This window comes from Ooceraea biroi, chromosome 3, assembly GCF_003672135.1.
Source record: "Ooceraea biroi isolate clonal line C1 chromosome 3, Obir_v5.4, whole genome shotgun sequence".
Lineage (NCBI taxonomy): Eukaryota > Metazoa > Arthropoda > Insecta > Hymenoptera > Formicidae > Ooceraea > Ooceraea biroi.
Window position 1 is genome coordinate 7,356,592 of NC_039508.1, and position 26,016 is coordinate 7,382,607.

General features: G+C 39.1%; 4 protein-coding genes across 4 annotated transcripts; 2 read left to right on the plus strand and 2 right to left on the minus strand.

Annotated features, from left to right (window-relative positions):
* Positions 1-5,633: 5,633 nt before the first annotated feature.
* LOC113561693 lies at positions 5,634-8,135 on the minus strand. The gene has a single exon (XM_026968512.1). The coding sequence runs from the start codon at positions 8,133-8,135 to the stop codon at positions 5,634-5,636; it is 2,502 nt and encodes an 833-aa protein (XP_026824313.1).
* A 132-nt stretch (positions 8,136-8,267) lies between these two features.
* LOC113561676 lies at positions 8,268-10,151 on the minus strand. Its single transcript, XM_026968426.1, has one exon. The coding sequence runs from the start codon at positions 9,404-9,406 to the stop codon at positions 8,282-8,284; it is 1,125 nt and encodes a 374-aa protein (XP_026824227.1). The 5' UTR covers positions 9,407-10,151; the 3' UTR covers positions 8,268-8,281.
* Positions 10,152-12,746: 2,595 nt separating this feature from the next.
* On the plus strand, positions 12,747-14,228 carry LOC105285942 (protein FAM92A-like). The gene is made up of 6 exons (XM_026968316.1): positions 12,747-12,882; positions 13,044-13,215; positions 13,300-13,449; positions 13,556-13,657; positions 13,780-13,898; positions 14,027-14,228. Exons 3-6 carry the CDS (start codon positions 13,418-13,420, stop codon positions 14,059-14,061), a joined length of 288 nt encoding a protein of 95 aa, XP_026824117.1. The 5' UTR covers positions 12,747-12,882; positions 13,044-13,215; positions 13,300-13,417; the 3' UTR covers positions 14,062-14,228.
* Positions 14,229-23,308: 9,080 nt separating this feature from the next.
* Positions 23,309-25,420, plus strand: LOC105285940 (THAP domain-containing protein 3). Its single transcript, XM_011350511.3, has 5 exons — positions 23,309-23,824; positions 24,122-24,324; positions 24,458-24,577; positions 24,790-25,094; positions 25,310-25,420. Exons 1-5 carry the CDS (start codon positions 23,763-23,765, stop codon positions 25,316-25,318), a joined length of 699 nt encoding a protein of 232 aa, XP_011348813.1. The 5' UTR covers positions 23,309-23,762; the 3' UTR covers positions 25,319-25,420.
* Positions 25,421-26,016: the final 596 nt, after the last annotated feature.

Below are 26,016 nucleotides of genomic sequence, written 5' to 3' on the forward strand. Positions count from 1 at the left end.
ACTGCTCCTCCCGGTCAGCGTAAGTGTCAGCGACATGATGAAGAAGAAACCATCCAGCGAATACTGAATATTCAAAGCACCTCGTTAGGCTTTAAATTCATATTGATCATCGACCGTTTGGAGAAACCTTAGACACATCTGTCCGCAGATACTCTGGTCATACGTTTGATATGATGTACGATTGTATTGAATCTTCACCGCATCTCCGAAATAGCGCACCAGTTCCTTGGGAGGTTGAAGATTACCGAAACTGTTGAAATATAGGACGCGGTCGCCTCTCTTTGCATACGCTACCCAATGAGTACCGGGGCCATCCGCATCATCCAAATTCACGATACCGCTCTCATTTCGACGTACACCACCCATCGGTAACCCATTACGCATGAAAACACCGCGAAAGAAAGGCACACGCATATGCCTTGCCAGTTGATCCAATTGCACGTTGGTGGTTACACCCGCAGGCATTTTTAACGCCTTTTTGACGTTTTTTTTTTCTTTTTCTTCGTTACTGCACCCTGTCCTCGTTTGTACGGGGCGAGATACAGTCCGCGACCTTCCATCGCGCGATGGTGACGATGCATTTCTTGCAGTTGACGCTGCACGGCTTTGTTGTCGTTCACCGCTTTAGCGATCCCCGCTGCCCCGGCGGCCAACGATCCGAGCGCACCCAACATCGGTAGAATCGGCAATACACCACCGCGTTTCGCTATCGGAAGTATCCATTGCTTCGTCGTTCTTTTCTTCGTCTTCTTCTTCATCGTCCTTAGACCCATACCGAACTTCGTCTTGGCCTTCATCGCTGCCCAGACAGCCGTGGAGGCGGCTCTCTCTCCCAGAGTCGAATCCCTCGCGAAAACACGTTCTCGCGCTCTCTTGGCGAGTATTCTATCCGCCGCGTGTCTCTCAGTGAGATCCCTACTCCGAGAATACGCTATGTCGTGCTCGCGGCACGCTGCGTCCAATGGATTTATACCCGGATCACCTCTGGCTAACCGTTTCGCAAGTCGTGTACCCGGACCGCAAAACTGATAGCCGGGGATGTGCAGCTCGAAAGGAAGCGCGTTTATCGCACGATTCAGCAGACTTCCGCCTCTTACTGATTCGTTCGTCGCGAGCGCTGACATTCACAACAATTCCTGATCAACGGTGCCGGACCGTCGATGTGCGTTCGTTGCCACGGTTGATTGTAATGTTCGTAACAACGGCGGTAAGTCTGCACCTCTGCATCCACCTTTATATGTTCCGGGAGCTTGTTCCACACGTGTTCGATATAGTTCCCACACACTTGCAGTAGAACTACCTTTGGCACAAATTGTAACTGCTCAGCGGTTAAATCAAGTATATCGGAAGGACTCGTCAGCGTGACAAACATTTTGACACTGAGCGATCCGCGGTTTCACACACCTATAAATACGAGTGTGACTCCGCACCTAGCAGTGGCAAAATGAGATTCGTGCGGCAACCATTGACGATACGGGTTACAAACTGCGACGACAGATTACGACAGATGGGTGACAATGAGGCGATACGTAAACATGGCCCGATGCTGCCGACCACTATACGCGCGATCATCTGCGGTCCCTCGAACTGCGGTAAAACCAACGTTCTGATAAGCTTACTGGAAAGTCCGCACGGTGTACGTTTCGAGAACGTGTACGTGTACTCGAAGTCGTTACAACAGCCGAAATATCAGTACCTAGAGAATCTGATGACGTCAATCGATGAAATCGGTTACTTTACGTTCTCCAATAACAGTGACGTCATTCCACCGTGCGAGGCACGTCCAAACTCGATCTTCGTCTTTGATGACGTGGCGTGTGATAAGCAAGATACGGTGAGAGAATACTTCTCGATGGGACGTCACTCGAACGTCGACTCCTTCTATCTATGCCAGATGTACGCGAGAATACCGAAACATCTTATACGCGACAACGCGAATCTGCTGATCCTGTTCAAACAGGATGGTACCAACTTGAAACACGTGTACAATGATCACGTGAATACCGACATGCCGTACGGTGATTTTTGTTCATTGTGTCACAGTTGTTGGCAACGCGAGTATGGATTCTTAGTGATAGACAAGGATAGTGCGCTTACTAATGGGCGATACAGAAGAGGATTTAACGAATTTGCTGTACCGCAGAGCGGTTAGTCGTTGTCGATATCCTGTCGGGGTGAAACGCGAACGATCGACAACATGGTTGGGAGCAGCGATATTCGTGAGCGTGAAAAGATCGCGAGGGCGATTGAGAAAACGAGCGAATCAATTCGCAAGAAACATCATGCTCTGAAGACCGGTATGATCGATGACGATATCGCTGTGAGGACACATTTCGGACCTATTATCGAACCACTGCAAAAGATCGTTGACAACTCGAGCACGCGCGCGGTGAAGGACGTGGCGGTTGAAGTACCCCGCACCCTGAAGCGCGAGCCGGACGTGGGGCTTGAAATACTACGCGCCCCGAAGCGTGAGAAGAAGAATGTGATAAGGAGTAGGGTAAAGAGGAAACTAGTGAACGGCTCGTCGGATCGCGAATCACATAAATCGAAACAGCCTCGAACCGAATCGAGCGATGCACCGGATGCGCCAACGATAACCTCTACGCCGCGTACGACGATCCAACCGCCGATGAATCTTCCAACCGAGGACGAGAACGTTTTCGAAACCACGAACGAATCGTTCGCAACGTCCGTTCAACGAGAAGTACAAACGCCAGAGGGTCAAGAAGCGTTGCGAACTCAATTGGGTCCACTGGGCCAAAAGTTCATCGGGGCTGTCATACGCGGTGACAAAGACATAGATAACGTTTACGGAGTTTATTTGAGCAACGATGGAATGAAGTTCGGTTGTAAACCGTTCGACGTAGACCATGAAGATCACATAATTCTCGACAATGTTCGATACAAAGGTACACCAGGTCTTTACGAGCTGGTTTTCAAGAGAATTCTCGATGACATCGCGTACACGGTTGACGATTTGGAAAAGTACAGGAGCATGTTGCTGGTGACGAACGCGTATAGACGCGATCACAGCGCGCGAGGTCAGGTAAAGAGTAACAGGGGACACAAGTACAAATATATAATCGCGCCGTTACTACCAACTGAACCTAAGACGAAATCCGGAAGAGGATTACCCCGCGCTATGACACTGAACGACAATGCGATCGATTACGTGCACTGGGACGATCCCAACGAGTTGGTAGAGCGTCTACGATTGCTCAACGCTTCGCGTCAGGCCGGAAACAACTCTCACGACAACGAGATGCTGTCGATCATCGAGGAACTTCGAGAAGCTGGTCTCATAATAAATTGACTCGTGTATCGTCAGGATGACTCAATCCGTCGACGTCACTCACATCGAACGTGTATCAAACGTGTATAAACGGCTCAACAACGGCTGACGAACGTGTTTGAACGTGTATCAAACGTGGAACGAACGAGTCAAGAACATGGAATGAACGAGAACGCAAGTTTTAAGAACGTGGAACGAACGTATATCGAACGTGTTTGAACGTATATCGAACATGTTTGAACGTGTATCGAACGTGGAACGAACGAGTCAAGAACATGGAACGAACGAGAACGCAAGTTTGAAGAACGTGGAACGAACGTATATCGAACGTGTTTGAACGTGTATCGAACGTGTATAAACGGCTCAACAACGGCTAACGAACGTGTTGAACGTATATCGAACGTGTATAAACGGCTCAACAACGGCTAACGAACGTGTTTAAACGTATATCGAACGTGTATAAACGGCTCAACAACGGCTAACGAACGTGTTTGAACGTATATCGAACGTGTATAAACGGCTCAACAACGTGGAACGAACGAGTCAAGAACATGGAATGAACGAGAACGCAAGTTTTAAGAACGTGGAACGAACTTCGCGAGGCTGATATCATTATAATTGAACGTACCATTGAGCACGTGAGTCAATCGAGTGGTGTTACTCGTAACGCGAAGATGACGATCAACGAGTCTGAAACGTTATTGCAGACGAGTGATAACATTGCTACGAAATCTAATATGGAGAAGAGCATCGATACTTTAGGAGTTAAACATGAAGAGCTCGAGAAGGAAATCATCGATATGCAGAAAAAAATCGCCATGTTAGATTTCTACCGAGACAGTCTTGACCGGAAAATAGACAGAAGAGTCGCTGAATTAAATGAAAAAATAGATAAGATGGATAAAAGATTCCCTACCGTTTACAGTACGCTTATAAGTCATGTGTCAAACAGAATCAACGATACAGAGGTAGGCTTCATTGAGCGTTTCCAAAACGTTAACACCCGTTTGGATGCATATCAAAAAGAATTCAACGATGGAACACGAAGCATGAAGCATGAGCAAGAAGAGATTAATGCAGCTCAAAAACAATTTAACGATATGATATGGGGGGAGAGATCGGTCATTGTGAGATCGTTGACGAGGCATAAAATGCTATAATGGAGCTCCGATCGAAGCATCCGAAAAATTAAATATAAACGCAACAGTGTATTGGAAAACAACGTCATTACGAGCTGATTGGTCGATAGCTCTTCACTCTCTACGATATGACATCGGTGAAATCTGCTGTCAAATGTTTCGAAAAGCGTCGACTCGTCGAAGAACTACATGCACCAGTGAGAAGGAATTTTCCACGAAGACGCGTCATTGTGTGTGGATTTGACGATCTGTGGCAAGCTGACCTCGTTGAGATGCGTCCGTATTCTCATGTCAACAGAGGATACTATTATATACTTACTGTCATCGACGTGCTAAGCAAGTATGCATGGGCCGTGCCACTCAAGAGCAAAGGTGGAAGCGAGGTAGCTGCTACGATCGCCGGGATAATTCGAGAGAGCAAGAGATATCCGAAAAACTTGCAAACCGACCAGGGAAAGGAATTTTACAATACTGACGTACAACGACTCATGCGGAAACATAACATCAATCACTACTCCACGTATTCGGTGTTGAAAGCTTCGATCGTCGAGCGATTCAACCGAACGTTGAAGAATAACATGTGGAAGATGTTTACGCTCAACGGAAATTACAAGTGGGTCGACGCGCTACCGCGGCTCGTTGCGGAGTACAACACCCGAAAACATCGAACGATCGGCATGCGACCCGCCGACGTTACCCCCGCGGACGCTGAGAGACTCTTGAGTATGGTGTACAGCGCGATAAAGATAGCGGGTCCAGCCAGGTTCAAAGTAGGCGACTCGGTACGCGTCAGCAAGTACAAGACGGTCTTTGAAAAGGGCTACACACCAAATTGGACCACCGAGGTGTTTAAGATCGTCAAAGTGCAACATACCAATCCCGTGACCTATATACTCGAGGATTATCGTAGAAAATCTATCTCTGGAGCGTTCTATGAGCACGAGTTGTATCGTGCGAGGTATCCGGACGTGTATCTCGTGGAGAAAGTACTGCGCAGGAGAGGTGACAAGGTCTATGTGAAGTGGCTGGGATTCGATGGATCGCACAATTCATGGATACACAAGGACAATGCTGTTTAATACATTTATTTCTTTCTTCACAAACATAAGGATATATAACAATATGATGTATACAATATATGAAAATATAAGAAAATACAATGAAATACAACTCTTTATTATTATCCTATGATACATATTTTATAACGGTACGCGGTAATGTCCCCATGGTAAGGTGTTTGTAGACTTGGGTACGATGTATCGTTTATCGTCATGCGGACTCAGAGCGATTTTCGTCTCGTGAACGGTGAACACGTTATGCAGCTTTGACTGTATACGGGATTGATCTCGAGTCATTTCTATGCGGTCTTTCAAACACTGCATGTAATCGTCGAACGTTATTGTTCGTGCGACTACATTGGTCTTAACACCTTTCGCTTTCTTCGTATCTTTTTTACCATCTACCTTCAAAGCGTACATTTTCGCTCTAAGTCCGACGAATTCGGTCATTATCGCGCCATTGTTCTCATCTTTCATTAAACCTGGTACTTTTTTGTTCACGAGCGGAATATTATATATGTTGTCGGACGCGTAATCGCTTGTATCGAATCTCGGAATGTCGCGTTTCATTTGCTCGTATACATCATCACATTCGATATGGTAAATTAAACTATCGGTATCCGTGTACACAACTTTGCATTTATCATGATAAAGAGGTAACATGTACTCATGATGAAACTCGTACAAACAGACCTTGGATATATCGAGGATACATATACCCACGTAGATCGGTTTGTTGAACTTCACCTCGAGCTTACGCATTTCGATCGCGACCAGGTTTTCCGAAAAGACGCTGCGACTATGGAAATTCGGTTTCGCGATCATTGCCTCCGCGTCGTACCTTCCGTTCCATTTCGCTAACAGCTTTACATCCACGTGATTGCGCACGTTCTCCATGGTTTTTCCGAATACCGCGTTATTCATCAGTTTATATAAATTTTTCTCGAAATCATTTTTAGCTGCTGCCCTAAATCGCGTGTTCAGTTCGATGTACTCGCGGAGCCATGGAGATTGTGCAAATTCTAAGACGCGATGAATTTTTGTGACGCGAAGACCGTGACGCGTACACTGTTGTAAATTGCGATAATGAATGACGTACCGCTTCTTATCGCATAAAGTTGCGAGCAACTTATCCTGCCGTTTGCCTGGTGGTTTATCGCGCGTCGAACAGAACGGTAGGTCAGCGTGCGCGTCATGGAGATGTCGCGGATACTCGAGATCGACCTCGAGTACGTATCCTTTTGGTGAATCGGGAGTGACAGCGATCACGTTGAAATTGGAAGTGTCATCGACCCATCGAAAGTTCGCATAGGGCAGTGGCTGACACATTGCCCATCCGTATAAATTATTAACATCAAAGTACATTAAATAAGATGAAGGTTTCGATGGGTCGTACGACTGCATGTACTTATTGTTAGCTTGCGCGTACCTGTGTGAACATTGGCTCAGGCCGCCGCGTATACCACGTTCTACGAACATGACCATATCAATATCGGTAAGGAGTTCAAAATTTATACGCGTATGTTTGAGCATCGCGTCCCACGTAAAACCGGGCAAAGTGTAATAATACGCAGGATCAAGACCATAACTGTTGATGCAACTATCGCGAAAATTCTCGAATACGTCGGCCAACAACAAGACATCCGTTTTTAAGTATAAATCACTGTACTCGCTGAGCGTTCGAATGGTGAACCGTTGCCACACGTTGACAGCGTGCGCGTAATCGCTCTCGGATACCGTATTACCGGTTAGTGAACTATAAAACGATTCGCGCGGTGGTAGGCGAGTATCCTCCAACTTTTCGGTGCAATCCACGTACTCGTACGGGAACACACCCTTTCGCGTAAGTAAATCAAAGTCGTTGGTAGAGAGGTGCGCAAATTCGGATCGTACAATTCTGAGTTTATCCTTATTTAAATATGACGATAACTTATCCAGGCTACTGCTCAGGAATTTATATGAATCGATGAACCGCAATTGCACGTGGTTACGCCATTTTTTATCATCTGACTCATTAACATGTTTTGTAAAGGAAATATATTTTTCTTTGTTTATCGGTAATACATCGATAGCGCCCTCGAACGCGGTAGCTATTTCTTTAATGATAAAATGTGAGTCGTAGCCGGATAAATTATGAAACACTATCGGAATGGTATAGGAATCTTTGTAATTTAAGTTACAATTAGAATGTGCGGGACCTCTGTACCGACCGGTGAGATGACAATGATCGCATACTCGCGTGTCGTCTGACGCGAACGGTTTCTCGCAGATATGGCAATGCGTTGCACTATTATATTTTTCACACTCGTCTCGCGTTAGATTTTTCATGGGGACATTTCTAGACAAAATTGCTTTCACGCGATGCGCTAAATCTTTTAATTGCTCGACGAACCACGCTATGCAGTCGGTATCGCGACAGGATCGGTATCCGGATAATGACGCATCATAATTACATCGCACGTAATACCCGATGCTGAATACCTGGTGACGATGGTACAGCTTCGGGTTGTCCTCCCCCGTCTTCTGCAGGATACATTCCAGATCGGCGTACACGACGAACGGTATTCTCTCCTTCCTGTTGTAGTTGGTGAAACTTAACCACTTGTCCTCTTCATTTGGCAGAACGATGGCACAGTCATTCATTCGTTGGCAATCCGCGGTGTGGGCCTCCAATTTCTCGTTGGTATGGAAATAATGTAGACATCTGCAAGAATGGATGGATTTGTTACTTAATTTATTCTAGCAATGCATAAGTATTTGCTGATTATATAAAGGTATAATAACACTATTTACCGATCACAAATATATTTTTTTCGTTTATTGCTGCTAAGTTGTGAGCTCACCAGCCGAGACAGATTCTTGATGTATGCGAAATGTCCCACGTTGTCAAGCGGATCCTGCATATACAGCAGGTTCACATGCTTGCACTTCTTCTCATCAGCGAGTCGTATCAGCACGATCATGAGTTTTTCCTCTTCCTTCTTCTTCTTCTCCTGGATGGCATATACATTTATCGAGATGTCGTTCAGAAGCTCAAATTTTTTTATTTGCTTCAACGACACTAGAAACTCTATGCCCTTGAGATTCAGCACCGTTGTATAATGCGGATAGGAAGATTGACGTTCCGTGTGTCTTTCCGCTGGATACAGAGTGGCAATCACCGACCACGCGAAGCACGCATTGTCCTTCGATTGCACGTTCACCACTGCTTTCTTCGCCTTTATCTCCTCCGGTAATTTAATGCGACATCCAGCGTGCATCGGATTGTGTCTGTTCACGTTGATGGTCAAGTTCAATATACGCGACAATGCCCACCCGCTATCACGCTCCTGGAACTCCTCGAGAGACGCTAGGGTGGGTTCGATCACGTATTGCGTGAACCACTCTTGCAAATCCAATGTCTTAAAGAGTTCACGATTTCTCGTGTTTATACTTTTATTAGCGGTCTTCTCACCCGCCACGAACTCCCCATTGAACATGGTGTTCACTTTTACGTTGCTGTGTCTATCAATACCGTTGCGCACATGCTCTAGCACTACATCACGAGCGTCCTCCAAGAATCGTCGCGGGTCGATGTAATCCACGTTGATCACCGCACCGGTGAGAATTCGGTTTTTGAACGCGGTATCAATCTCTCGCCAAAAGAGTTTTGTGTTGGAAGGCTGTTCGGCGTGGTCACCGCCGCCGACATGTATAAAACGTGTTTCCAATTCTTTCTTCAATCCCTCGAGCTGCGTAATTCGAGCCACTAACGAGTGATTTCGTCCTAGAGATAGTCGTGGACGCTTAGCACGGCATTGTTCCTCTAATTTTTCGATGCATTCGTCACATCGCTGCGCCCATGCGAAATATTCGCCCAATGTTGTCACTTGCGATGACTCTGCTGCAACATCTTCGATTTGATAGAGTTCCATTTTGAGACGCTATTTTAAACACCACTTTTCACGCAGATTTTTTCATACAAAGAACTTTACTCGAACTCCTTACTCTTTTATATTAGGGAAATATCTTGGGAGGAGGAGTTTACCACAAATTTAAAATTTTATGGATGGAGACATCGCGTAAAGCGATTTGTTAGAGGCGAGGGTGGAGACTTTGCGCGACAAGTGATTGGTTTCAAAATTTGTGGGAGATGGAACTTGGTGAGGAGGAGATTTGTTGTTAATATTTGTGATCGCAGGTAATAAACTTCCAACAGCGAGCGAGTCTATATCGTCTTTGTATTTTCCGATAGAAAGTTTAGGATTTAGATAAAAATACTTTTTCATGCTATCGAGTACATTATGATAAAAAAATATTTTTCGTGCTATCGAATGCATTATGATACCATACTAGGTCCTGTACCACTCGCGATAAACGTTTAGACGATATGATGTAATGTAAAAATGACTTACCTATGTCAGGATTGAACTTGGAGCGGGTTGCCCATATAACCACTCACTCAATCACCTGAACCATGCAGATTATGATAAGGTTTGAAAAATGCCCTCAACTTCGCTTATCCGCTGGAATGTTTTACATCTTATAACATGTTAAACATTCCAACAGCCGAGTGTCGGCACTAAAATAGAGATATGACGGTTCGTCATATTCTTAGAAAATTTTCCCTACATTAGAGATAGAAAAGTGACGCAGGGTCATAAAACATACCCTTCGTGACGTCATACCCCCCCCCCTCACCCGCCCCGGTTTGGACTGCCGCCGCTGACTCAGAACCGATATGGGTTAGGACCGAGCATGAGTCATAACTGACCTGGGTTAGGCCCTATCTTACCCCCTCCCCAAAAGTGGATTAGAACCCGCTTAGTTATACTACTCACTTAGGGCCTATTGATGAAGAAAGTACTGTTAAAAAATATGTATTACTTATTGTGGATGCGTTTTCAAAGTATGTACGCCCAGCAAACACAGAATATAACTATTATATATCTCAGAAGTAACACGTAATATAACAGTTGTTATACACTATTAATATTGAGGCTACATAATTTCCTCTTATAACTGTAATATTACTTTGTTTTAAAACTTTATTATAACTGTGTTATTTCCTGGTTATAATAATATAACAGCAATATAAATTAAACATAACACGTGGTATTACAAATGCTATATTATTATTACTTTGATGTTATATAACGTGTTATATAGAGATGTTATATTCATTTTATATTATATATATTATAACATGAATATAACATATATATTTAAAATGTTGCCTCTTTTCGTTGTTGGTATCCTTGCGTTCTTTTCAGTTCTTGCTGGTTCTTTCATCGTGTCAGCGTGTTGTTGCGTGGTATGGAAGTGCTCTCTTTATCCAAGGTAATCCTTAATTTCTAACATTGATTAAAAGTATTATTATAAAGACTAACTATTTGTGCATATATTGTTACTAGTATTCTTTAACTTATTGCAGTTAACCTATGTATATGTAATTATAATGGTGTAGTAGGTTATGTATGCAAAAGTCACATTGCAAGAATACAATACCGGTCGTCTTCACTTCTACGGAACATTTAGAAATGCTTATCATTATCAAATGTACACAACTCTAAAGATTGATAATGAAATTAAGTATTTTTAAATGCTCCGTAGAAGTGGAAATGACTCGGCGTTGCATTCTTGCAATGTGACTTTTGCATCTATTACCATTTTACATATGCATAGATTAACTGCAATAAGTTAAAGAATACTGGTAAAATTATATATGTACAAATATTTAGTTTTCTTTATAATATAATACTTATTTTAAATACTTTTAATATTAATGTTACTGTTAGAAAAGATTACCTTGGATGAAGAGAACGCTTCCATAACACGCAACAACACGCTGTGTATATTTTATATGTATATGTTTAGAGTGCAAAATATAATGATTAAATATTTATATTTTTCCCTTTCCTCTGGAAAAACTGCATCATTATAATAACTATAGCGTTATTGTTATTGTATATGTTACTATATTAACTTATATATTTTATCATACTAATTCCAGGAAAGGTCTTTGAATTAATTTCGAGCGAAAGCAAATGAAATAGTTTGTTCTCGCTTAGAATTAATTCAAAGACCTTTTCTGGGATTAGTATGTATAAAATATATATTTTCATTCTACAGTTACTATTCAGTTACAAAAAATATAACAGTAATATAACAATTACATAATTTACATCACGATTATATATATGTTATATAATTATTCGCTAACTTTGTTAAGAGTATATAACATGTTACATACGTATTATATTCACGTCATATAATTGTAACATGTGTGAGTAGGAAATTACTACTAACGTGTATATAACCTAGTACATCTATGTAATATTGCGTGTTACATTCCGTTTTATTACGATAATGTAATAGTTATATACCCGTGTTTGCTGGGAATATAACAGTTGTTATACAAGTATTAATATTGAGGCTACATAATTTCCTTTTATAACTGTAATATTACTGTGTTTTAAAACTTTATTATAACTGTGTTATTTCCTGGTTATAATAATATAACAGCAATATCAAGAGACACGGTAGTGTCTCGCGCCAAGTATACGCGCAGCGAGGCCGCACCGTGACTCTTTTACGCGAAGCGACGCTTTCGCAGACACTCAGATTATTAGATCTCAATAACCGCTGAACGGATGAACTTCTAAGTAGGCTCAATGGATAGCTTGGGGTCGAATTATATAATAAAAGTGTTTTTATTTTTCTTGTACGTGCCCTACGAGCGGAGATATGGCGATGCAAATTTGAAAAAGTCTGAAATTGGAAAATTTCATTTAAGAAACGTCGTCGTCGTCAAATGTACAGTCCGTTCTTTTTCGTCGAGATGGTAGCAGCTCCGTTTATACCGACCGGCGGAGATGCTGTTGGTATATCCGTGTGACTCACACATAACGATCATATGTAGAGGCTCTATGTGTAAGTCACATGGATATACGGACAGCATCTCCGCCGGTCGGTGTACGACAAGTGTACGACGCGATGTAGTGCAAGAAAAAAGATATATTTGCGAGAGAACGAGTGAGTGAGTGAGTGAGAGGGCGAGAGAGAGTGAGAGTGAGTGAGGGCGAGAGAGAGTGAGAGTGAGTGAGGGCGAGATAGATAGAGAGAGAGAGAGAGAGTGAGAGGACGAGATAGAGAGAGAGAGAGAGAGAGAGGGCGAGATAGAGATAGAGAGAGAGAGAGAGAGTGAGAGGGCGAGATAGAGAGAGAGAGAGTGAGTGAGAGGGCGAGATAGAGAGAGAGAGAGTGAGAGGGCGAGATAGAGAGAGAGAGAGTGAAAATGAGTAAATAAAGGAAGACCCGGGCGGGCAATTCGACCGTAGCCGAGGAAGTGAAGTGAGTGTTATTGTTTCGTCGTTAAATAACCTATCCATTGAGTGAGATTGAATACAATGTAAGTAACACCTATACATTTTATTCTGATTATTATTAGTATTATTTAATAATGTTAGAGAAGTAATATAATTAAAATTAATAAATTTACTCGAGTTCTCTTTGATCAATCGCACTTTCCGTTAATGACAACAATTTCATGCACATTTCTGTGTCTCGTAGGCGATCAGAGTAGCTTTCCTGGGATTAGAGAACTTCCACGATTATCCTCAGGCAATCGCCGAAATTGAAAACCTGCTTCTCGGTGAACTAGCGGAGACGATGAAGTCGATCGATCGACCAAGTTTTATTTTAAAAGACCATCGATGGACTTAATGATGCATCCGCGATGCAAGTAATTCTCTAATTTAAATACATATCTCTGGAAAAATTATTTTAGACATTCTAATTTTCTATATATGGTTTTGTACTTTTGCAGCCAGGACAATTGGTCGAAATGTGTCTCGCACATATCGCGAGAGATTATTGTAGAGAAATAATCTGTCGCACAAAGAAGTTCACTGAATACTTTACGAAATCCTTTCACAGAGAAGGGAATGCTTCGAGTGCACTCCCAGAATAGCGTGTAGTAAGTTGAAGAATAAAATCAGTCGAGCATCCGACTTTTAGTCTGGCGATATTATTTGACAGATCGTGAATGGTGAGTCGTTTGAATAAATCTATTTTGTTTTCAGTGAGCAGGAGGCGAAATTTGTACAGGATCGTATAACAGGCGTGGAGAAGCACTTCGCTGAACTATGCACGATATTTGCAGCGTTTACCAGGAAAGCGGCCAGGTGATGACCGGCTAACTCTATCGATTATTTTTCCTCAGCGATACACACGGACCCTTCACTCGCTATCGCTTCGACGTAAAACCTCATTTCCGTTTATTATTCACCAGTAATATTATTTTCAGACTGCGCGATAAAAGTGACGAGCTTGCAAAAGTAATACAGGTCTATGGTGATTCGGAAACTATAAATCGATCCATGAGTACTGGATTGGCGAACTTTTCCGCAACATTATCAGTCGTCGGTGATTATAGATAAAAACGATTCTTCAAATTACATATCTTTCACGAAAATATAAAGAAAACAATGATATAATGCTCTAATCTGTCTAATTAATTAAAACTAATACATATAATGAAATATTAATTTTAGAGATGCAGAAATACAAAGATTGGACGCGAAAGTAATTGCGCCTCTTTCACAGTACGCAATGATTTGCAAGCATGCACGCGATGTTGTAAAAAATACCTTCGCAGCACGCGACAGAATGCACAGGACGAAGGCAATTGGACAAAGTTCGAGAAAGAAACCCTAGGAATCGTCAAATGGTAGTATCCTTACAATTAAAACCTCATTTTACAAGCATCACTTAATTTCAATCGTGATTTCATTAATTCCATGGCTTTCGTAATTGTAAATGTCAGTTGTCAGTAAATTGCTTTCTTAGGGAGAAAAGTGGTCAAAATGACCAAGATTGGGTCCCTAATATCAAGCCATGGATTAGATTAAATTGTTCTGTTAGATACAAATGTATAATTATTGCCATCACCTTTTCTCCTAATGCATCTAAGTATAATAATTTAAAAATAAGTGTTTCATAATATTTTATTTATGATGATTTAAGATTATCTTATTTATAAAATAAGATACGCTATTCCACATCAAATGTCTGATAAATTGTTACATTGCATTTATGTTTTTAAATATATATTAAAATCTTGAGCTTTTTAATAACTTCATTAATTCGTCTGTGTGCGTGTGCGTCAGCGCGCCTACATGCAAAGTAAAAAATAGAAGGGGAGAGAGAGAGAGCTGAATCTATAATAAATCGTGAAAAATAAAGTCTTACAATAAAAAGAGATGTTTTTAATAGTATACTAAATCCTGCAAATCTTTATAGCTATTCTATTCTTATAATAATTAATACTTATCGATATAATACTTATCGATATTGTGAATATATGTGAATGATATTAAAATAATATTTACAAAATTAGCTTGTTAACGCTATATCGAATATTATAGGGTGTCTGACATAAGGCGAAAAACCTCTCGCCCACAGGTAGATCTCGTCAAACTGAATTAAAAAGTCCTGTAACATTTTGCAAACAACCACGTAAAATTTCGAGTAATTAAGTAAAAAAGTTCGCTAATTCAGCGGAGAAGAATGAATGCGAGAGAAGAATGAATGAATAACGTAAAAAACGACTAGCCGCGCGCGCGATGCGAGCGTATTTCGAAGAACGCGATAATCAGCGAGTATCGGATTACAGCGGCAGGCGAGACGACGCTTCTAAGAAATACGACAACACTTTCTCGGTAACACGAGCGCGTGAATGAGACGCTGAGAAATAATTGTCCACGCGTCGTCTCGCCTGCCGCTGTAATCCAATACTCGCTTTCGCGTCGCGCGCGCGGCTAGCCGTTTTTTACTTTATTCATTCATGCCTACTTCCCTCGCTGCCAATCGCGTCCGCTGAATTAGCGAACTTTCTTTACTTAATTACTCGAAATTTTACGTGGTTGTTTGCAAAATGGTACAGGACTTTTTAATTCAGTTTGACGAGATCTACCTGTGGGCAAGAGATTTTTCGCCTTATGCCAGACACCCTGTATACAGAATTATGTATAGTATTATATGTACAAAAATGGATGTATTATATGTATATAAAACTATGGAAAGAAGATAATACATAGAATTTATGATAAAATATAAAAATATGTAGGTTAAAATTATCTCTAATAAGGTAGTTAAACATTCTCTTTAAAACAAATACTTTTAGCAAAACCATAAAATTATGCAAACCGAAGTAATGGTACTTAACATTTATTATTATTTTATTATTCTTCATTCTTATTCTACTCATTAATGTTGTGTAACAGTAATACTTCACACTACAAAATGTGTGAAATCACAACAAAATTACCTTTTTCAAAAAAGGTACAAAAAAGCGCCAAGTATACGCACCCGAAGTTCTTTAAAAAAAAAACTCTACGCGCCCAAAGTTCTTTCAAAAAGGAACTCTACACGCTTGAAGTTCTTTCAAAACAGAACTCTACAAAACTAATAATTGTATCTACACTCACTCCCAAAAAAAGCGGTACACTCAAATTTAGGGAAAAATTTACCAACCTTCAAATGATCATAACTTGGTAAATAATGAAGATAAAAATATGTTCAAAAATGCAAAATGAAGCTTCAAGTATCCACTTTAAGAATATTTGAATGGCAATTATGGTCGGCCATTTGATTCAAAATGGCGGATGACAAAATGAGAGGATGCAAAAGTGATAACCGAAAGTCCGAGTTTGTGACGGTGCATGGCGTGAATTAGATATCGCAGCCTAATGGGACCAAATGCAAATGAAAATATAGAGTGTTATCTTTAAAATGCTTTTTACCGAGCTCGATGCGATCATTTTTCGCTGAGTTGTGCAACTTTAAAAAAGAAAACACTCTGTTAAGTAAATTTGGAGTATCTCAACAAAAAATGATCGCATCGAGCTTTGTAAAAAAGCGTTTTAAAGATAAAACTCTATATTTTTATATGCATTTAGTCCCATTGGGCTGCAACACCTACTTTACACCATGTGCCATCGCAAACTCGAATCTTCATTTATCAATTTCGCATGCTCTCCCTTTCCGCCATTTTAAAAAACTCGTGCACAATTTCGATTTAAATTGCGAAAAGTAGGGTTTCAAAGCTTTAAAACCGTTTTTGAAATTTTGTGCTAGGATAGTTAGGTACCGAGATATTCAATTTCGAATTTGCAATATCGTCGATTCAGCACGGCCTAAGGAATTAGAAAACCCTGCGGTTCGTTTAGTTCTTTTATAATTCCAACTGCTGCGTTCATTATTCTTTATACTCCAAATCCTTCTTATGTGGTGTGTGCGTGTGTGAGTGTAGGTGTATGTAGGTGTGTGTGTGTGTGTGTGTGTGTGTGTGTGTGTGTGTGTGTGTGTGTGTGTGTGTGTATCACAAGGATGAGGACCCCGTGGTTCGTCAGTTCCACAGTAATTTAAGACTCCAAACCCTCCTTGTGGGGTGTGTGTGTGTTTGTGTGTGCGCGCGCGAATCAACAATTAATATCGGCCAAAGAGTAATAATAAAAAGTAATAGATTTTCTGGTTTGCATAAATACCCATTGTAGTTGGCGCAATTTGTTAATATCATTAACTTGATGCAAACTAATATCATTAGTAATATCATTAACTTGATGAGAAGATAGTTTTGTAGAGTTCTTTTTTGAAAGAACTTCGGGTTTGAAAGATATCATTAGTTTTGTAGAGTTCTTTTTTGAAAGTTAAAGAAACTACCACATTGGTTTTTTCGAGCATATTTATATACGAGATAAGTTAATTTTTACTTGGTTAATTTTACATTTTTTAAATAGGTATTTATATACGAGATAAGTTAATTTTTACCTGGTTAATTTTACATTTTTTAAATAAGTTAATTTTTATTTGGTTGGGTGCGACTGGCGCGTGTACTTGGCGCCGTTTTTCCCTTTTTTTAAAAAAGGTAATTTTTGTGAGATTAAGGATTACCTTGGATAAAGAGAGCACTTCCATACCACGCAACAACACGCTGACACGATGAAAGAACCAGGGCATCTATCACGTAACTTTTCCCCTAGGATGGAAAATGAAAAATGAAAATTTTCACGTGAACTCGTGATGTGATTATGTAATTCGGCGAAATGTGGAAACGTGAAACTTTTCGCGTGAACTTTTACGTTATGAAATTTGCTGCTGAGATGCAAGAAAACGTCATGTTTCGAAGGTTATGGTGATATTTATAAGGATAATGGCTGCACTGTGGTGGTTAATTCAACTTGAAGAGGAAGAAAGGAGATATTTAAAATTACAAAGACAACAAATACGCGATACCTCCAACCCATTTGAGATATCGGAGTCACAATTTGTTTTTTTATATCGGTAAGTAAAAATATTATACAGCAAATAATATTAAATTGAAATACACAATAAAACGTAATATTGTAAATCATTTACAAAAAATATACAAAATTTTATGATATTTTACTTTTAAGTCAATGTTTTTATATGCAAAAGTTTTTAATTATAGATCTTTTGTTATAAATTACTTGCTACTTGCTGTGTAATAATAAAATAAATTATATAAATAATAAAATAATATAATATAAATAATAAAATATAATAATATAATAATAATAACATATAATAAAATATAATGTATAATAAAATATATTTTAAATATAATTCATTTTAGCACGTATATATATATACAGGGTGAGTCTTAATGACTGTGTCAACGTTTTACCATGAGAGATGGATTACCGACTGCAACTCTGGTAAACGGAACGGCACAGAGATGGCAGTTGCTTGAATCGACCGTGATGTACATACAGGCAAGTTAAAAATCTATTCAAATCACCGATATCGCACGGAGAAAAATAATTTAAATTCGCATAGTATATTTTATGCTGTTTTAAGTAAATTTTGTCAGTTATATGAGTAGTAATACCATTTGTTAAGAATACCAATGTTATTGAAAAATAATTTCGTTACATTAGCAAATATTGTTTACTATAAAATTAAAATGAACTATAAAAATAAAATGATTTCTGTTCTACATTCTGCTGTAATGTTGAATAAGTTTAATAAGTTATAATATAATTATATTATAATAGAGAAATTTTGTTGTTATCAAATCATCAAATATGCAGCATTAGTAACAACAGCAGTTTTACTGCAACAGTAAAATTATTTTGTTTCGTACGTATTATTGAAACTATACATAAAATAAGTAAAATAAAATCTGGCATCACTGCATATATTAACATAACAAATTAACATAAAAGTAAAAAAACGTTTGCCGTTATAAATTTATAAATTTACGGTGGACTTCCACACCATCCCTGAGGTTCCACTAATGGTGCGTTAGGTTTTTTTAAAATGGACCTTCGCCTGGAACCATATTGTACCCCCCTCCCACACACACACATTTTTCCTGACGAAAACAAAAATCAAAGAATAAATTTAATGTAAAGAAAGAATGATAGAAGTTTCGTTTATGTCACATGTTAAGCATACATTGTCATAATATAATATTATCACAATTACGAAGATGTAAAACTCTTTGGTGTAATTTTCAATGTAGTATTATTTTACATTTACATTAGTTTTTATATTTTATGAATTACTCTCTAAATTTCGTGTAGTGAAATCTCACTCTTTTGGAATGAGATATCACTTCAAGCAATAATGATTTCAAAAGAAAAGAAGAAGAAAAGAGTACTGGATCGGTTTTCCGGATGGTTATTTATAAGGTGATAACGCAAATGTTTCTTGCGAGAACGTTACGTCTGGCCTGGCCATCTATCGGTCGCTTGGTGAATCAGAGGCGGGAATCTCACACACACACTTATGTTGATTTTTGTCTCTTGTTCCATAATCGAGTACATTGAAACGTATGATGTAAAAATAATTAATACTCGCAAATTAAGTAGAAATTACTATTTTTTTCTATATTAATTATATAATTGTGAATCAATTTAATAAAACACATTTTTCGTTTCAGTGGAAACGTGAAAACTACGTTTTTAAAATTTAAGTCTAAAAACGGTTTCTATTTAAACCGTTTCTTAAATGGTACTTTATGTTTCTTAGACATTAGATACGTCTAAGAAACATATATTAGACTAACATGTGCTGCCTGGGGACTAACTGACGTTCCGTGGATCATTGATGGACGGTTCATGGAGCATCGATGGACGTCTATTAGACGTTCCGTGGATCATTAATGGAAGCTTCATGGAGCCTCGACAGACGACTAACCGACGATCCGTGGATCAGTTATGGACAGTTCATGGAGCATCGGTGGACGTCTATTAGACGTTTCGTGGATCATTAATGGAAGCTTCATGGAACCTTGATGCCACGAAACGTCGGTTAGTCGTCCATCGAGGCTCTATGAACCTTCCATTAATGGTCCATGGGACGTACATTAATCGTCCACCGAGGTTCCGTGAATCTTCTATTAATGATCCACGGTACGTCTAATAGACGTCTTTAAAGACGTCTAAAGGCAGGAGCACAGACTTTGCATAAGCGCATAAAAAGATGCATAAGAAATTTGATTGGTCTATAAGCATGTGCATAAGGAAATGGACCAATCAAATTTCTTATGCATCTGTTTATGCGCTTATGTAAAAGTTTGTGCTCCTGCCTTAATGCAGATCCACTGGACGTGCAAGGCGGAACTATGGATTTCTAGTAGCCGTCTAATGGATGTCTAGTGGATCTCTACTGGATGTTCCGAATCTCCATGACATACGTCTAATGGACGTCCATTACAGATTTTCGGTGGATGTAAATTTATGTAAGAATAACTTCAATTATATACATATATTATTAATAATTAAAAATAAATTCTATAATATTGTGAATTTCTAAATGTTAAACAAAATTAGCTGAAAAATTGTAATTAATCATGAAACTTAAATATTAGTTTATTGGAAATACTCTATATGTTTAATAAATCTATTATACATCCATAATGGATGTCTAATGGACATCTGCAATGGATTTGTAGAGGACATCTATTATGGAGATAGGATGGACCTCTAATGGACGTCTATCTGACTTCCACTATGGAGATATATATCCCATGGAGCTATGGAGGTATCATGGATCTCTAATAGACGTCCATCTGACGTCTATCGTGGAGATAGATGTCCCATGGAGCTATGGAGGTTTCATGGACATCCACTGGATGCTAATTTCTATGTGGGTTATAATAAAGTTTTAAAACAAAGTAATATTACAGTTATAAAAGGAAATTATGTAGCCTCAATATTAATAGTGTATAACAACTGTTATATTACGTGTTACTTCTGAGATATATAATAGTTATATTCTTTGTTTGCTGGGTTACGTGTTACTTTTGAGATATATAATAGTTATATTCTGTATTTGCTATAAAAGTGCCGTTTGATTTTTGATTACGGCTTTAGTTCCTGAGATATTTTAATCGAAAATTTGTGTGACGTGAAATTTCGGATAAGCTATACAGTAGCGTTCGACGTTAGCAGTGACTCTCATCGCTCGGAACCTTGTACTTTATGTACTTGGGGTCACGACTCTACCGCGTCGCTTGATTACAATATTACGAATGGACGTTTGTTGCTCAACGAAAACCGTGAGAAGGTGGTGGTCTCTTCCATCAGGAGGAAATGTAAAAAATTTCTTTTCCTAATACTACAATAATAAGATTTGATGTAATATTAAAGAAAAGAATTTTTTGTATTTGCATTGAGTATTAGGGATAATCGTTAGAACTCTTCGAGGGGCTACCAGAACTCTCAACAGAACTGCGGAATTATTAAAAAAATTTTTGACCTGAGGGACTTAGAAATTTTCGAACTTTGAAACTTTAAGTCGCCAGAACTTTTTAGTTTTCGACTTGAGCGCATCGAGTATTAAGGATAATCGTTAGAACTCTTCGGGGGGCTACCAGAACTCTCAACAGAACTGCGGAATTATTAAAAAACTTTTCGACCTGAGGGACTTAGAAATTTTCGAACTTTGAAACTTTAAGTAGTCAAAACTTTTTAGTTTTCGACTTGAGCGCATCGAGTATTAAGGATAATCGTTAGAACTCTTCGGGGGGCTACGAGAACTCTCAATAGAACTTCGGATTTATGAAAACAATTTTTCATCTCTCGAATAAAAATAAATTTTTTTCGCAAAATTCGACGTTTTATTGAGAGTTTTGAGTAGCCCCTCACGAGTTCTGACGATTATTATTAAGGCTCGAAGCGCTAACACCAAAACTGAAGGAGTTCTTGCAAATTTTCGTTTCCTGAATCCAGACTTTCAAATCTAAATATTTCGGTATTTCGAGCGGAACTATTGTTAAAACCTATCTAGGCTGCGTTCCGATTCCTTACCCAGGTGCACCCGCTATGTTGAAGTGAGAAAGATACAAGAATGAGATAAAAAGAGAGAGAGAGCACCCTGGCGAGGAATCGGAACGCAGCCCTAGAACTGTAGAACTATTTGAAATCTTATGAGAACTCTAAGAAAAATTGAATTTTTCGCAGAATGGGAGGCGTCGTGAAGTTAGCCCCCCGGTTTTTCAAATGGTGTTTTCGTTACTTTAAATGGCAGAACTCTTTCTAAAATTGACTGAGAACTCTAGAACTCTTCGGGAGGCAATCAGAACTCTACTCATTTTTTTCAAATTTAATTTGGGGGGCTAACTTCACAGGGGTATAAAATTTTCTTTACAATTTAGCATTTTTACTACGCTTCTAAATTCACTTCTAAAAGCATTATCGTATTCGTTTATTGTGTCCCTAGCATGGACAACAGCTATTTCGTACGTACACTGAGCGGCAATGAATCGTTTCGCAAATGGCGGAGCATGTCCTACGTTGCCCGGCACTCTAGCGTATAACGCAGCGGCGGAAGATGGCGGCTGATCGCCGAATTTATCGACGATGGTAATTGATCGACTCGTATCGAACCACTCCTGCACTATCCTAGAAGTATGGATAGCACTGTTATCCTGAACAAGTCGAAATGTCGGCATTTCCTCTTCTGGGTAGATATTGCAAACGCTCGCGAGCAACACGTTTTCCAGAATATCTACATATTCCAGAGCATTCATATGCGGCGACACTTCGACTAGTTCATCTGGACCGTGTGCACTGATCCAACCCCACATACCATAAGTAATACGCTCACTCTGATCGCGAGGAACAACATATTTTGGATCTAGACAATTAGAGTCAACGGATTTCCATACATGTAAACGTCGATCAACTGTCAAACAAAATACTTTTTCGTCTGTCCAAATAGTACGCTCCCAATCCTCCGGTAAAGCCGTATTTATTTGCTGCAATGTAAACGCAATACGATTGTCGCGGTGCACATCAGTTAAACAAAACTTTCGCACAGGCCTATAGTAATGCACATTTGCTTTTTTTAATCGACGCAGTCTGCTCTGAAAATGGTAAAGTTAACCGACATACAGTTTGCGATACCGAAAGAAAAAAGTTGTTATCTACATGGTTGAGCAATAAAAGATCTTGTTCAGCATTTGACACTCGTCCTCTTTTATTATTTTTCCGCTTATCCACAACACCGTCCTTCCATTCCTCTTGCCACCGTTTAATCCATTTTCGCACTGTTTGCACAGAACAAGGAATACGACGTGCGATCATATATATAATACTACTATATTGCTAGCACCGTAGTATGAGCGGGCAACAACATTACGGTGCAGACAATACTTCTGTCTCTCAGAGATAGTGCACCTCGGCCCGTTTGCGCATGCGTTGGAAATTGCCCGTCTGTTATAAGAAGGCTTGCGGCTCGCTCGTGAAACTCGCGCACATAATAAACCACAAATCCGTTAAACATTAAAAAGTGTATATTTGAATAAAATCTTCACAGCACAAATATAATTCACAATAACTCCGTAACCGAACGCGAACTGAACTTTTATATAATTATTCGGCGGAATGTGAAATTACGAAGACGTCGGTGACCGGGCGATACGTGTGAAATCTTCACGACGACTCGATTTGAACACATGAATTGGTCCTTTTATAATCTGTGTGGTTTCTAACGATCTCCGTTTAATCAATAAAACATTTTATTAGATACAAACGAACAGAAGATCTTTAAAAACAAATCAGCTGTCAACTCTATCGATCGGCGAGCTGACAGTTAACGCAGCTGACATCACACCGCTCACTCGCTTCCACTCACTCGCGGTTTTTCTGCGTATACCGCGCGTTCGCGACATCGTCTAACCTAACTATGCATACGAATTACGGTTCGTGTCGATCACGTGTCGGTCGATTTTATTCTTGTTGAAGACATTTATGAAAAATGGGTCGGAAGTGCTACTTGTGCAGTTATTATAAGGAAAGTGATAAAATTGTTTTGCATCGGTAAGTATTAAATTCATCATAAAAGTATGTTTAATATTACAGTGAGAGTGAAGCAATAGGGATTATGTGGAATGAAAAATTTGTTTTAATTTGGTCTTACATATTTTTTGCACCAAAATGACATTATAACTAATCTTAATACTTTAAAATTGCTTGGCGTCAAACGTTGACTCATCTCATAGATGTAATTGGTAAAACTTCAAGTACATTGATAAACAGTATTTTTGTGTCACTAATTTATTTTACCCTTTTTCAAAATTTAGGCTATTGAAATTAAAAGTTAATACTTTTTTTAAGATTTCCCAAAAAATGTCCTAAATCTATGTACGTTCATGAACGATGGCTGCATGCATGTGGACTAAATGAGAGGGATGATGTATCACGTATTTATATTTGTACACGTCATTTCCATCCTAACGATTTTGGAATAAACAATAAAAGAATAAGATTACATCATGGAGCAATCCCTTCAATAGCTGTCCCAAATCCAGTAATAGAAGGTGAGTCACATCAAATGCAATTAAAAATAAAATATGTCAATCACCAAAGATATGATAAAAGAGCAATGAACATTCAAAAAAGGTAGACATAATGTGTTACATGCAAGATTGAATCTATTCTCAATTCTTACAGAAAACATCGTCGAAAATAATAATGTTGAAGTTGCGGCAAGTACTTTTCCAATGACATTAACAAGTAGCATCACTATTGACAGAATGGAAGTGCAGCTCGAGTCGCAAAATAGCAATATTGGTAATTTATTTTCTTTATTCAGTTAATATTTTTTACGCAAATTTATTTTTATTGGAGTATAGTTATATTGGAGTGTAGTTTTATTTTAGAATGAATGGAAGTACAGACACTTAATATTAGAACACAAAATGATAATGTTCAGTATGGAAGTTACGTATAAAAATGAGAAATATAAATATCAATTATTTGAAAAAAAACATTTTTAATTTCAGATACTGATGAAGAACAATCGATACCTCAGAGTTCCAATACTTTACAGTATAATACTCCACAAAAACAGCGTCGGTTTGCAACACCACGATACATTTCTGAAATCGAACTGTCAGATATCGCAACACCTCGAAAAGCTGCAAGAATGCTAATGTTCATGAAAGAAACTGATAAGAAGTCCAAAAAAATTAAACGTTTGCAACAAGCGAATATTAAGCTAAAGAAACGAGTCGCCTCTATGCAGCAGATGATGTCGCATCTCCATAAAAAAGGATTAATTTCGAAAAATGCTGAAGAAACGATATTGGTGAGATATATTCTATCATTTTATAAGTTTACCATTAAGTTCTACTATAAAGGCTGCGGTCCGAAATACGCTCACAGTGCTGAAAGCGTCTTCTATCTTTCTTCGATATATAATAAGCAACAAAGATGGAGGACGCTTTCAGCACTGTGAGCGCATTTCGGACCGCAGCCTAAGAAAGCTATAACGAATATAATACGATACAATACAATGCGTAGGTTCCATAAAGTCGAAAGTCATCATCTGAAGAGACTATGGGTTTCTGTAACTTGTTATGATGGTTTTCGATTTCGTTAACTTGCGACAACAAGGATTCATTCTGGAAAAAAGCGCGGCTCTCCCAAGTCGTTCATTAATGAAAACGATAACCGTCGATACAAGTTACAGAATCTTCATAGAGTGCCATCTATGTACAGTCCATAAGTTTTTGTTCTTGTATAATCAGGTAATTACTTGACGTATCATGAAGGTTGTTATTTCATCTTTGTTTATGTAGGATATAATGCCCATGAACATAAGACAGATAATGGGTAGGAAGTTGCGGAAAAAAGGGCATTATTCTCCAGCGATCCGTAGCTTTGATCTAACTTTAAATTTTTACTCACCGAAAGCTTACAATTATGTAAGGAAGACATGGAATAAACTTTTGCCTCACCCTTCCACTATTAGACACTGGTATCGAGTTGTTGATGGATCGCCTGGTTTCACAAAAGAAGCTTTACACGCAATTGCGTTGCGATCTACAGATGCAAAACCTGTTGTTGTTAATTTGGTAATCGATGAAATGTCTATAAGAGAACAAATTATTTACGACAAAAACAGATTTTACGGTGGCGTAGATTACGGTACATTGAAAAAATCTCAAAACGATAATGACTGTATTTCTACAGCTAAAAACGCGTTAATGTTTATGGCAGTATCCTTG

What these genes read in the sequence shown, in the direction of transcription:
- LOC113561676 (XM_026968426.1), bottom strand. Translation starts at nt 9,406, where the DNA reads ATGGAACTCTATCAAATCGAAGATGTTGCAGCAGAGTCATCGCAAGTG.
- LOC105285942 (XM_026968316.1), top strand. Translation starts at nt 13,418, where the DNA reads ATGCTTCGAGTGCACTCCCAGAATAGCGTGTA. An exon ending in TTTACCAGGAAAGCGGCCAG is followed by an intron (nt 13,658 to 13,779) that starts GTGATGACCGGC and finishes TATTATTTTCAG; the next exon opens with ACTGCGCGATAAAAGTGACG. An exon ending in CGCAACATTATCAGTCGTCG is followed by an intron (nt 13,899 to 14,026) that starts GTGATTATAGAT and finishes TATTAATTTTAG; the next exon opens with AGATGCAGAAATACAAAGAT.
- LOC113561693 (XM_026968512.1), bottom strand. Translation starts at nt 8,135, where the DNA reads ATGAATGACTGTGCCATCGTTCTGCCAAATGAAGAGGACAAGTGGTTA.
- LOC105285940 (XM_011350511.3), top strand. Translation starts at nt 23,763, where the DNA reads ATGGGTCGGAAGTGCTACTTGTGCAGTTATTATAAGGAAAGTGATAAA. An exon ending in GATAAAATTGTTTTGCATCG is followed by an intron (nt 23,825 to 24,121) that starts GTAAGTATTAAA and finishes ACTTTTTTTAAG; the next exon opens with ATTTCCCAAAAAATGTCCTA. An exon ending in CCCAAATCCAGTAATAGAAG is followed by an intron (nt 24,325 to 24,457) that starts GTGAGTCACATC and finishes CAATTCTTACAG; the next exon opens with AAAACATCGTCGAAAATAAT.